This window comes from Phalacrocorax aristotelis, chromosome 7, assembly GCF_949628215.1.
Source record: "Phalacrocorax aristotelis chromosome 7, bGulAri2.1, whole genome shotgun sequence".
In the NCBI taxonomy this organism is placed as follows: Eukaryota; Metazoa; Chordata; class Aves; order Suliformes; family Phalacrocoracidae; genus Phalacrocorax; species Phalacrocorax aristotelis.
The window spans coordinates 18,994,534-19,007,658 of record NC_134282.1 but is presented as its reverse complement, the minus strand read 5'-3'; the positions used below and the strand labels follow the sequence as shown (position 1 = coordinate 19,007,658).

Here is a 13,125-nt window from a genome sequence, read left to right as displayed (position 1 = left end):
CTTTGAAAGCTGTTCTATGTTGAGTAAGTCTCGGTGATTGGGACTGTTCTTATAAGTCACATTATATTATATGTGGCAGTGATATGAATAGGTCAGAAGATATTGAGCTGCTCTCCCATCTTAGTCTGTCCCTCTGACACAGGACAAGATCCTTGCTGATTTTGGTCTATTCTCCTGAAATTTAGAACTGGTGGTTTCAAGAAGCAATTGTTCAGGAAACTAAGAAGTGCCTTTCCTTGTGCCATTATTTAGTAAGCTCTTTCTGCATTCTGTTTTGTTTCTAAGGCAAACCTCTGATCTAAATATTCCTATTTCTGACATAATTTCTGGAGTATCTTCTGCTGTTAATAAAAAGGCATCTTTGTGATGACATTGTTTACAGAAATTGGAGTCCACTGACTGCCACACCTCTTGGATCTTGCTTAATCCTCCTCCCTGTAGCTTGAAGTGATTGCCCTTAACACTAGATATCTTGGTTCTTGCTTCCCCCTGTGGAGCACATCTGCCCCTTTTTCTGCCAGTACAGGTTCTTCTATCTTCCAAATATATCTTGGTTATTAATTCTCATTCTGCTTATATCAGATTCCTGTGTACATACATCAAGACTGAGATAGGTCTTGTTATACAGATCCAGTCATTGAAGACTTAGCAAAGAAAGCCAAAGTGTTAATAGTGCTGGGTGTTAAGTATCTTTCGAATCTGAAAATCCATTTTCCACAGCTTTTTACATCTGCAAGGGCATAGGAAACACCTCTTGACTTGCCAGTGTAATACAGCTAGTTTGGCTTGAAACCACGGGATGCTCTACACTGCAGCTAGGTAGAGGAGAAAGAGTAGGCTACCCAGTCACAGCTGTAAAAGGAGTCCTAATGAGTGGAAGGTGAAAGCTGTATGATACCATATGGGTAGGATGCTAGATAAAAAAGACCCATAGGATCTGTAATATACTAAATAAATCTAATCGTTTTCTGTTTTCACCCAAGAGGTGACATTTGCTTAGTAATATCCTTGGCACTGAATATGGAATCGTGTGTCTACTCTTCTACCAGTGACATTACTTTTTTGTAGCATTTGATTGCTCCTTGAAAGTTACCTGCACAATACTTGTTCCAATGCTGCTCTGCTTATCTTGCAAGAACCGAGGAGACGATGTCAAGGATGTAAACTTAAGCATAATTTTCATGCTGCTTTATTTTTCAGTTCAGCCTGCTGCATAATCAGAGCGAGTAAATGCACTGTTTTAGATTCTGACTTTTATTACAAATTGCAAGGATTTTTTCACTCAAGCTTCTCTGCCATTACATTACTGTGATTCTGTCTTGCTATTATGTATTTTACACCTTCAGTAGCTTTTATTTTGTACCTGTGATATTTCTGCACAGGCCAGGTTTTGCTAGTCATTTTCCCACAACTAATAAGTTTCTTTCTGGGGTAGGAGCTGCCTTCACATGTTTGGAGACTGCATTCCGCCTTGATGCTCTCCACAGACAGATGAAGCTCCTTGGAGAAGACAACCCGGTCAGCAAGCTTCAGGTTAAACTGGAGCCAGGTATTGCTTTTGGCTGAAGCTGCTGTACACAAAATTTCTATATATCAATGCTGGAATATAGACCAAAAAAGACTAATTTTTACATATCCTTCGTAAAAGAAAGAAAATAAAAATACTCGTTTGTAAACCAGTCTAAAAGTAAATAAGGAAACTTGCCCTGAAGTTTTCTTCAAAGTTGGCTAACTCATCTTCATAAATATTGTTCTGTTTAAGAACAGAACAGACTCGCTGGGTAGAAACAGAGTGCAAAAAACTGTCTTGAAAGCTGTGTGGTTTTGAGCTTCTGAATGTGTAAAATAGTTTACAATGAAAATATTTGGAAACATCAAATCAAATCCTGTGCTATTAAATGTTCCTCTTTTTATGTGTTCACATAAGAACTACATATGTATGCATAAGCGTACAGATAAATATATTTACTTGCTCTCCTGTTGAGTGAGCTATGCAGTGCCTGTTTGGTTATCCCCTGAGCCAGATGCATATTGCACTCCAGCATCATGTATCTTCTTTGCTAATAGTTCTCTAGTTCTATCATCACCATTGGAGGTGTGAAGCAGTCTTCAGTCTAGGTGATATTTGAAACAGCCTAAAATGCAAGTGGAAGTGATATTTGAACCGAATGGAATGGAAAAGCAAGTGTTGGAAGTCTTAAAAAAGTAACAAATAATGATTACCTTATATTGATATCTTTTACAAATGTGCAGTATGGTGATTCCATGAGTTTGGCACTGGAGAAAGAAAAAAAAAAAATTAAAAAAAGGATTTGTCTTCAAATTCTAAGTGTGTTCTCAGTGACTTCTAATTTGAAGTGACTTGTTCCATTAGGAATTAATACTCAGTTTACAATCATTGATTTTTTTTTTTTTTCCTTCCCCCTGCCTGTAAGTTTGGACTGCTTCTGTTTAATTTACTGCAGTACTGACAACAGCTTGTTTTGTTAAGTCACTGCATCTCCACTCGTGACCTCTAAGGGGTCTGTATATTTAGGAGGGTTGGAAATTAGTGTCCTCATTAGTGTCTTATAACATTGTTGTCTTCTCCTTTCAGGTGTAAATCCTAGTAATTTAATGAACCTCTTCACTTATGAGAAGGGCTACTGCTTTGTTTACTACCTGTCCCAGCTCTGTGGTGACCCAAGACATTTTGACTCCTTCCTAAGAGTGAGTGTGACTAAGCGTGTGTTTCTCCTGAGATTGAATGCTGTTTCCCCATCCCCCACCAAGGTCTTGTCACTGTGGCTAATTGACAGGGGCAAGGTTGAATACCAGTGTGCCTGAGACGGAAGAATGGTGTGGGCCCGTCTGCCATCCTATATGATTCTTTCTGTGTGAGACAGGTTTATTATTGAGATTTCTCTTAAGTGAACGTGCTCATGCTCTTTCATCTTAGATTCTGAGCTTATGAGGTGCCAAATACAGAGGATGTTTTTGTTACCTCTTGTTCTGTGCTCCAAATAATTAGAAAGCTGTTCCAGCAGAGATTTTTCTATGACTGGAATGATGTGACTTCATTCACTACTAAATGGTAACAGCTTGTGGTTTTTTTAGCCAGGGTGACAAACGGGATGGTTTCCTATATTGGGGGAGGTTTGGTGTCTTGGACCACATTTGCAAAACCCATAGAATATTATGTCAGCTGTTGACTTGTTTTTGAAAAGTGACACAACTCATCGCTTTTTCTTTTTTGCTGCATGTGTGTTTTTTAATCTCCCCTTCCCATCCATCCCTGTTCCATCTTTCTTTTACCTATAGTTACATAAGTATAACTTCAGTCCATGATCTGTCAGTGAATAATGCAGTGGCCAGTTGTGTTCTGACTTTTCACTAGCATCAGGTATGAGGAAGCCTTCCTGCCCTTGATATGTTGATGTACCTGTAGTCTGTATCAGAAAAAAAGCACCTGTACTCAGCTGTTAATGTATTTGCAGCTACCCATGTTTTTTCTTGTTATGGTGCTTTACTCATCTTGGGGGGAGGAGGGAGAATATTATTTAAAAAAAAAAAAACCCAAAACCTTTCAAATACTTTTTCCCACTCTTCCATCTCTACTTTTTTATTGCATGCAGTGGTTCTACATTGAAAGGAAGCTGTCTTTCTCCTAATTATAATTTATCCTTCTAATTGTTTCAGGCCTACATCGAGAAGTACAAATTTACCAGTGTTGTGGCTCAGGATCTTCTGGATTCCTTCCTGAATTTTTTTCCAGAGCTGAAAGAACAATGTGTTGAGAGCAAAGCAGGTAGGAAATTTGCTGAGTTAACTGTAAATCGTAAAAAATCTGCATGATAAATTTTGTGCTTGGCTTGGAGGGTGCAGAAGTAAATGCTAAGGCAAACAGAAACCTTTGGCAACAGCCAGATTGTTCATGGTAGAAATGGTTGTGGTGATTTATTGTTAATGCACCCATGTTGGGGAATGAGAACATCTTAAACTGCTGATGATTGTGGCATTACTCAGCTGAGGGACCCTTAGTTAACTTTCTCATTAACTCATCTTTTGCACTGCGGACAGAAGCATTAGTGTATGTGAGATTTACACATGCTCAAATGCAAGGAAACGGTGAACATACTTTGAAATTTCATCTATTCTAATTATAGAAAATGTGCTTTGAGTACTGTAGCTTTTCCCAAGGTCCTATCCATGCATATAAAATCTCTTACATAATGTTTCACCCTCCCTTATATCCCCTGTTTATAGTTGTTGGTGGGTTTATGAAAGGTCTGTGATCCACTAGGTATTTATTAGCCCACTTGCTTAAAGAAATGAGGCTAATGTTATCCTGCTGTGTGTCCATCCTTGCAAGTAATTATTGAACCCATTTGTCATTTTAAACCAGACTGGCAGTGGAGTACAGCTCTTAAGGATACTGGGTTCCTACAGGCTTTGTGGAAACTGCCTGTGGAGAGATGGAGATGAGTGATCCTGCGGTGGGAAAAGCTGCATCATGACCTCAGCAGTTTTACGTTTTATGTGGCCCACTGGTTGGCTAAAGAGTTAACCGCAGTATGGGCTAACTTTTGCCTGGCTAATATTTAGGGGATGCAGAAGAGAGGAGTTTTAGGATAGATGGTGTGGAATGGGAAGCATTTCCAAAGGTTTGGAAAGTGCTGAGATGGTAAAGGGTCAAGGGGAAGAGCTCTGTTGGAAACCGGGCTCTGCTGGCTCTGCTAGCTCTGCCACTTGTGGAGAAACTTCTTTTGTGTGTGTTGTTTTAGTTACTGATTGTATAAATGAAATGGCTTCATTTTGCTGGTGGGTAGGAGGAGTTTAGTTAGCCCTCTCACCTATTTTTTTTTAATGAAGCAGGTTTTTGCTATATTCTTCAGTTTTCCTCAAAATTCTGAGAAAGAGAAATGTATGCACAAAAAAATCTTACCTTAGAACATAGTTTGATCAGAGATAATTGTTAGCCTGGCTGTCTTAAGAGCATGTGTTTCTTGTACTTACTCACTATAATGTTGAGCTCTTGAAGACTCATGGTTAAATTTGGCAGAGGTGTCACTGGCACTCTTCCAGATGTAGTGTAGGCTAGCCTGATGAGACTGCTAAGACTATTAGGTTGCTGTAACCATAGGCTGGTCTGATTTGCTGTTGTTAGAGCCTCTCTTAACTGTGCTAGAAGCAGTCCTGAACCTTGAGGCAGCCAAGCCACCTGCAGAGATTCCTGCTTGACTTTTTTGGTGCTCCTCATTCCAGGACTGGAGTTTGAACGTTGGCTCAATGCTACAGGACCGCCGTTAGCTGAGCCAGACTTATCTCAGGGATCCAGTCTGACCAGACCAGTGGAGATGCTCTTCCAACTCTGGACCACAGAGCCTCTGGACTCTGTTGCTGCTGCCAGCAGTGTTGACCTCACTAAATGGAGAACGTTCCAAACTGTGCTTTTCTTGGACAGATTGCTGGATGGGTCACCACTGCCTCACGGTGAGTACTCTGCCAGGATAGTGGAAAAGTATTCCTGGAAGAATGAATTTAATTCTAAAGAGCCCCATGCCACAATAACCTTATAATTAATGTAAAGTCAGGTTGGGTGGGACTTTGAGCAACCTGATCCAGTGAAAGATGTCCCTGCCTATGGTGGTGGTGGGTTGAGCTAGGTGATCTTCAAAAGTCCTTTCCAACCCAAGCCATGTTATGATTGTTATTCTCTGATGACACTAAAACTTGACAAAATAGGTCATAGCTCCTTCTCTGTGTATGTGCTCTCTTCAGAGGTGATAAAAAAGCTTTCGGAATGTTACTCCTCTCAGCTGGACTCCATGAATGCAGAAATCCGTATCCGCTGGTTGCAGATTGTAGTCCGAAATGACTATTATCCAGATCTTTACAAAGTCCGTCGCTTCTTGGAAAACCAGGTACTAACTGCTGGATTAAAAATCACTGCACCTCTCAGTGCATGAGACATATGCATGAGACATGCGACGTGAAAGACCTTGGAACTTCTGCTTCCTGGCCAAGTGTAGACCAGGTGTGTTGCAAAGGGGCCAAGCATGGCTCACCTGCTAGTGGGTGGGGAGGAATGGGCAGATGTAATTTGAAATGCCTACAGATTATCTCTGCTTTTCTGGTCTAACTCCATATCCTTGTCCCAGCTCTGCCCGGTGCACTTCTAGTGTTGCTTTGTAGCAGCCCTGGCTTTTCTAGACCAGAAATTTTCACACTACTAAATCATGTGATTGATTGAATTTTTACACTTCAAGCAAGACTAGGGCTCATCAAATTCCTTTCAGTAGTTTTTATTGTTCAGGGGCAAAAAGTTAATGCATGTGTTCATTGTGGCCTCTTCTCCTTGGCCTTTTAAAAATATCAGTGTTATTTGTGGAAGTAGCTCAGTCTAAAAGAGCAAGCGGTTTCTTATTATAATTCATAAAAATCTTTGCATTAAACTTACTTAGAATAGATGCAGCTGTCTCTTGAAGAAATGTTACTGCTTGTCTGCAATCTGAAGTCATTCAGGGCTGTTGGAGTGTAGCTATAGAAGAGCTGAACCTCTTGACTTTTGTTGAAGTGATATTATCCGGTTTTCCTTTTTTGCAGATGTCTCGGATGTACACAATTCCACTTTATGAGGACCTTTGCACTGGCACCCTCAAGTCTTTTGCCTTAGAAATTTTTTACCAGACCCAAAACCAGCTGCACCCCAATTTGCGGAAAACCATCCAACAGATCTTATCACAGGGCTTGAATCCACTTCCTGCCATAGACACTACAGCAGTCACTACAGACACACCAGCAATGGTGCTTGAGGACAAAGTCTCAGAGGCCACAAATGGTGCCATTTCACTCAGGGATGTTAATGTGTCTGCTTAGATCACCAGCTCATGCCAGCCATGAAGCTTGAAAACGGGGACAGAAACAGAGGAAAGATACCAAGTGTCGCCTCCTTTCCCTCAGACCTGTAGCTGCAGTGTGTTGTTGTAACTGGATTTCTCTCCCAAAACACAAAGCAAATGTGCCTTCAAGTATCCAGCGTGTGAAACTGCCAGGTTTCAGAGACCTCCTTCAGCTGTGGGATGGATACTTTGATTCAGTTTATAGTGGGCAGAGACTCCTGGGCAGTTGCTTCTCCATGGAAAGTGGATACTTCCCTTTCCTGAGGCTCCTCTGGATGGTATCTCCAAGTTTGGTTGATGGCTTGGGTATTGATTTTTTTGTTGTTGTTGTTTGCGTTGTTCAGTGGTTTGGGGTTTTGTTGGGGTTGTTTGTTTTGTTTTTTTTTTTGTCTGAGGCATGCCCTACTTGCTGTGCGTATGTTGCCGGGGAGTGTATATGTGTCAAACTGCCATTATCCTGATATTTGGGCTGAAGTTCTGCAAAGGAGAGACTCAGGAATTGTCAGTGGCAGCAAACATGTTTTCATGTTATGCTCCTTACTGTGACACAGGTATTTGGGAGGTAGGGGACTAATGCTTAAATAATTCAGAAACTAATTTTAAATAACTCCTGTTCCCCCTGCCCCCAGGTGGGTAAATAATAATAATGCTTTTTATATATATAAGTATATATATAAAAGAGCAGAGAAACCTTAAGATGGATTTTAAATCCTTCTGTAGTTAACCCTACCCTCTCAGTTTTCCCTTTGCACTCAGTGGGACAAGCAATAAAGAAATGTGTAGGCTTGGATTATCAAAAAAAGTTACATTTAGGTGCCCAAATGCCATCAGTTCTGGTACTAGCTGGATGCCTAAATCTTTTTTACTGTTTTGACAAGTCTAGCTGCAACCTTTGTTAGCGTGTTAGGATGTATAGCATGTGTGTGTGTTAGATGCCTTGTGTGTCTTCTATTCTGTCCTTTTGGAAGAAGTAACAGGACCTTTAATTTAATTTTTTAAAATATCCCTAGCATATGTTGGACTTGTAAGTCAACCATGGAGATATCCATGCAAAAAATTTACTGCCTTGAATAATATTTGCCTGAATAACAGTTGCCCTGTCATACAATAGTCTGAGGGAAGCACCCTTTTTCTTGACATGAAAATTTTAAGCCCCACTTTACCCAAGTCTGTTTTCTGACTTGTGGTGGTAAGATGCCATTTCATTTACAAAGCATGTTATTTCTCTTGATCACTGGCCAGGCATGCAAGATGGGGAGACGCTCTCTTCAGTCTGTGCCATTTGGTCTCAGGAAGCTGGGGGCAAAGCATCGTCGGGGATTACAGAGTACAGATGATGGTTCGTAGACTCTGTGCCACATTTTTTAATGCATGGGTAGCTGTATGCCTCTTGGTGAGCTCCCAGGAAGCATCTATGAGCTGATGTGTCACCAGGATAGAGGACTAGTTTGAATAAAAGTTGAAACATTTGGAAGAGGCTTAGCTAAAGGAGATGTGAGAGAGAATCTGTTACATACTTCGGGGCAATTTTAGCCCTGCTGTGGGGATCCGCATAGCACAGGAAGAGGAGAAATTCGGGAGATTTTTCTTTTCACCAAAAGAATCTGTTTACACCCATGTGTGGATGGGGACTTAGGTGCTGTTACTGGATCTGCATTTTCTGGCTTTAAATTAATTTGGACTTCACCGTAGCCTTAGCCTGGGCTGAACTGGGATAAAGCAATAATAAACTCAGGCCTCAATAGCGCTTCATTAGTTTTCAAAATGGGCCATCAGCATCATTGGGGTTCAGAAATCCAAGCTCTGCTCTTTACTCATTGAATGGGATAATCTCTTTCGTTCTATTTTGGTTTCCCAGAAAGGATGGAAAATGATGTTTTCTGCACAAATCTCTTTCCTCTTTATTTGTTGTTCTATTGAAAGAGATTTGTGCAATCTGACTTTCCAGTTCCTGAGTTGCCACTATTGGTGCTGCGTCTCCTGGACCCCACTGCCAGCAGTGGCAGCCTGGCCAAGACCAGTAACCACTAGCATCTTTTGGAATTCCAGGCCTCTGTTTTAACACGTTTTATTTTGTGGGGAGAATGTATGTGACTATGGTGGGAATTTTTAATTTACATGGATGCCTTATGATGATTGTCAAATTAAACTAAGCTTTGTGACAAGTGTAGCCTTTTGGGCTATTTTTCAGCGTCCCTGCTATAGATGTGTGGAAGAGCTAACTCGGTACGTTGTCTTTGTTTTGTCCTTTTCTGGAGTGCAGCACAGAGGGAGTTCAGAAGCTATTTAAAAGCTGCACAGCAGGAAGTTGGAGAGGTGGCAAAAACAAATATTATCTGTTACTACAGCTGCGTGAAATACATCAGATCAGCAGTGTATTTGCATATATGTGCATCAGAGCTGGGAGATGCTGGCTCAACCTTGCAGACTTATTAAAGAACATGAGATTTAAGTTAGTGTTTCTGCTCTCATCCCTGTGAGATCCCATCAGATGGCTATTTTCAAAAGACTCGTTCTCTGAAACACAGAAACAAAGCAAGGTTTGAAAGTATTCCATGCATCCTTCTTCAGGTACTTTTGCCCCTCCTATGAGGAAGAAGTAAATTTTTATTTTGAAGAGACAAAAAATTGGCAGCAAGTTTGTGGAGATAAGCCTTACTTTTGTTGACACAAAATAAACAAATGCTTCAGGCTACTTTCTGTCTTGATTTGTAGTAGACTTCACATTGACAGGCAAATTAGACTGAGATTAAATAGAAACTATTTATTTGTCTTATCTTTCGTACGTTCATTTCTGATCTGTTAAGATTAGTAGAGCAAATCAGTTTTACTTAACCCTATCTCTTGGCATCTGTTTATCTTCCTTATTTTCAAAATGAAAGCTGTCACTTTATTTCATTGCAGCCTTGAGCAGGGCAACATGGGATCCAGAAATACCACTTGTGGAAAGCTCTGAAAAGCCAAGCTGTTTAATACAATGGAATATTACTAGCTTAATTTTTTAGCATTTCATAGCCACGTTGGTTAATACGTTAAGTATAATTCTTGTTAGCTACATGTATTACTCTGTTAAGCTTGTATCAGTAGCTTTGCTGTCATGATACATTGCAACATCCTAACCACGCAGTCCATTAATCAAGAACAATTCTAGCAAGCATCCTAAACCTTCTGATTTAACCAGAATTTTCTCATGTTCTGATACTGCAGTGACTTTGGCCATTGCCTTTTTTGGATAACACAGGACTTCTGTACAACTGTACTAAGCACATGTGCCACACAATTCACTTAGGTCAAGTATACTACTTCGGTCTGTTTTCCCTGTTTGTGTCCAAAGATAAAACAACACAATACAGTAAATGCTTAAATCACATGACACTTATTTTCACACTTTCTACTATAGATTGATAAAAGCTTGAAGTTGCTATAAGCACAGTATCAGCCTCTGTGTATAAAACGCAGTAGAAATCACAGTGTAAGATTTATCTATCTACTATCCTCTGAGACACAGAATTATTTTTCTGTTGGGAGGATCCAATTTAAATGCCACTGAATCTGTTGAAGCCCCAGGTAAGTTGTTCTCGTGTTTGATTACACACTCCTAAAAATGCATACCTAATTTCTACCTTGGATTTGTCTAGTTTCAGCTTCCAGCTCTTGAAGCTACTGGTTTGTCTGTGGAACATAAATGGCTTACTGTGACTAACCTTTTTGCCATGTAGGGACCTCTTAATTCTTAGAGAAAACAGATTGAGTTGTTTGGTCTCTTGCTGCAAGGTATGTTTTGCACACTTCATATATTGCTTTAGCTCTAGGGGTGGAGCATGATGTTTCAGCATCCTTTTAAAGTGGAAATCACCAGAACTGCACGCTATTTCTCAAAAATTACCTCAAGTGCTGCTGTATATTCTGCACCAACTTGAACTTTTTGTTAATATTGTGGATTTATCCTGTTCTTCCATTAATTACGATAGTAATTTGGGCACCAGTTAGAAAATATCTTACACGGGCATGGCAACCTTTTCTTTTATAGCTGAAGGGGTGTAGAGGAAAGCTATTCCATACTCTCGAGGTGACTTTTTCTTTTCACTCTATACAGAAGGAGACTTGCTGGTTGCATTAAATGACTGAGCCTGTGAGACACATTCCCTCACTCCTCCTCTATGCGTGTGCACCTTCTGCAGTGGAAAACTCAAGTCTTATACCTCTGATTTCTTGCCAAAGAGAATTAGGATTACATTGAACACAGTGTGCTCTGTGCTCCACAAGGAAGATGCTCTAATATACTAGAGACAAGTCTCTCTTTAAAATTTAAGAAATTACATTAATGGGTTTTGCACAGCATTTGATCCTTTTCCAAAAGCATGATTACTGAGATGCAGGGTCTTATGGAAAAGTGGGAGGTGATGGGAAAGGATGGGAGATGGGATATTCTTCATGCTATTATGATTTGGTGGAAAGTGTCACTGGGATTAAGTCAAGTCATAATAACTGGTTGACATTCTGTGTATGACCTAAGAAAGCATCAGCTTTGTGTATTGTTTTAATTTTGGTGTTTTGTACTACCTTGTTCTTGTGTGCTGTGGCAACCAGCTTGGAAGTTTGGAGCTATGCTCTACCTCTGTGTGTGCCTGAAGTAATGAGGGAGATCTTTAGCAATGGGAGTCTCCCTCAGGCCAAAGCCACTCTGGCTTTCTGGAAGACAACTGAGTCTGTCTTGACAGTGGCTGAAGAGAGCACTGCTATACCAGTCTGTTTCTGGATGGCTGATGAAAACCACCAGAGACTTCTTGCATACCATGCTTCTGTGAGCCTAAACCCCAGATACTCCTTCCAAAATCTCCCTTAAGCAAAATGACATTCTGTGCTATTCCTCTGACACAGCTCTGACCACTGTTGGCCTAGTGGTATTGGAGGGACTAAGCCTGTACCACCCTGGCATCAGGATCCAAAGAATTGAGGAGCTTCTTTGAGCAATTCAAACAACTTCTGTGTGTTTGCAGAAACACTCGGGCTGGGCCCAACCACCATTGCTCAGATCACTTTTACCCGTCTCCCTGTCCTTGAACCATCTGGCATTGGAGACAAAGCAAACATGAGGTTGATGAAGCTCAAAAACGGGAAAACGATAATGAAAATATCAAATACTACTCTGTCAAAGGATAGCCTTCATTCACGTGGAAATGAGCTGGCTATTTAACTGGTTGCAAATCCCTTTTAACTGTTTAAATTTCCACAGCAACTAGACTCACCCTCTCTCTGCTTTCCTCTTTTACAAGGAAATGTGAAGCACCTGTGTAAAGTGCACTGAGAAACAGATTGACGAAGAAGCAAGTGTCAATTTGTCTTAAAATACTCTGAGACTTACTGTCTAAATAGACCCATGTTTCTGTCTTCAGGAATATTTTAATCCAGCAGGATTGCCAAGAGGCAACAGAGAGAATTCTCTGCTGCTTTTGTTCCAAAGAGTTTGGGGTTAATAGAAAAAAAAACATTGCCAGCTGCAAAATGGATGCATTTGTCTGTTTCCAGCTTTGCAGTGGGGCAAGGAAAGCATGTCACATATCTTGGAGAGCAAGGTAATGCCCACCTCTTTCCTTCTTCTAATAGAATAAATAAATGCTGCTGTGTTTTGAACTAGTTCACTGTTTAAGGCCAGGTCTACTGTATTTACAGTTAGAGCTTAACATTCATACTGCTTTCTAGAATCTGTCCATTAATGGAATTTATGCAGTTGTGATCTGTGATTGCTGTTTCCTAAAGAAAGCAGCAAGAGTGAAATTACACAGATGAGAGCCTCACTGTTCCTGAGACAGAGGTCTTTTTTTTCCCTTTTCCCCTCCTGCAACAGACCTCTCCTGTGTCAGCTCACTTGCAGCCTGTGCAGCTGCAGTTCTCTTGCAAGAGCCATAGACAAGAGGGGTCCTTATTTGTACTGATGGCAATGTTTCCTTTGCTCCTGAAAGGGTCAAAACTCAAATGTGAAAAGTCTTGTTTGTTGATTAAATTTTCTGTATGCAGTGGGGGAAGCCTTGTGGCCATACAACGGGCATAAGCAAGGGGCACAGAATGTGTTTCTGGATCAGTCAGTGGTTGGACAGCTACTGCAGTTACCTGCCAGTATGTCCATTCTGCTGAGGTGGAGGTTTGAGAGGAGGATGTCTGTATTCATTTCTGATAGAAACAAAACAGACCAATGTTTTTTGTGGATCTCTCTTGTCATAAGACAACCTCTCTACCCAAGGAC

The 13,125-nt window shown here is 40.7% G+C and overlaps 1 protein-coding gene across 7 annotated transcripts in view; it reads left to right on the top strand.

Annotated features, from left to right (window-relative positions):
- The window catches only part of ABCC5 (ATP binding cassette subfamily C member 5), a 78,527-nt gene extending 69,481 nt beyond the window's left edge, over window positions 1-9,046 (top strand). For 5 of the 7 annotated variants that reach the window (XM_075099115.1, XM_075099113.1, XM_075099118.1 and 2 more), the window contains 6 exons: window positions 1,436-1,549; window positions 2,597-2,709; window positions 3,679-3,787; window positions 5,245-5,472; window positions 5,761-5,903; window positions 6,586-9,046. In XM_075099115.1, the coding sequence (XP_074955216.1) occupies window positions 1,436-1,549; window positions 2,597-2,709; window positions 3,679-3,787; window positions 5,245-5,472; window positions 5,761-5,903; window positions 6,586-6,858 (980 nt within the window). In that variant the 3' untranslated portion in view covers window positions 6,859-9,046. Of the gene's footprint in view, window positions 1-1,435; window positions 1,550-2,596; window positions 2,710-3,678; window positions 3,788-5,244; window positions 5,473-5,760; window positions 6,017-6,585 lie in introns of all 7 variants that reach the window. The other 2 variants (XR_012661535.1, XM_075099116.1) reach the window with 2 other exon arrangements.
- Window positions 9,047-13,125: the final 4,079 nt, after the last annotated feature.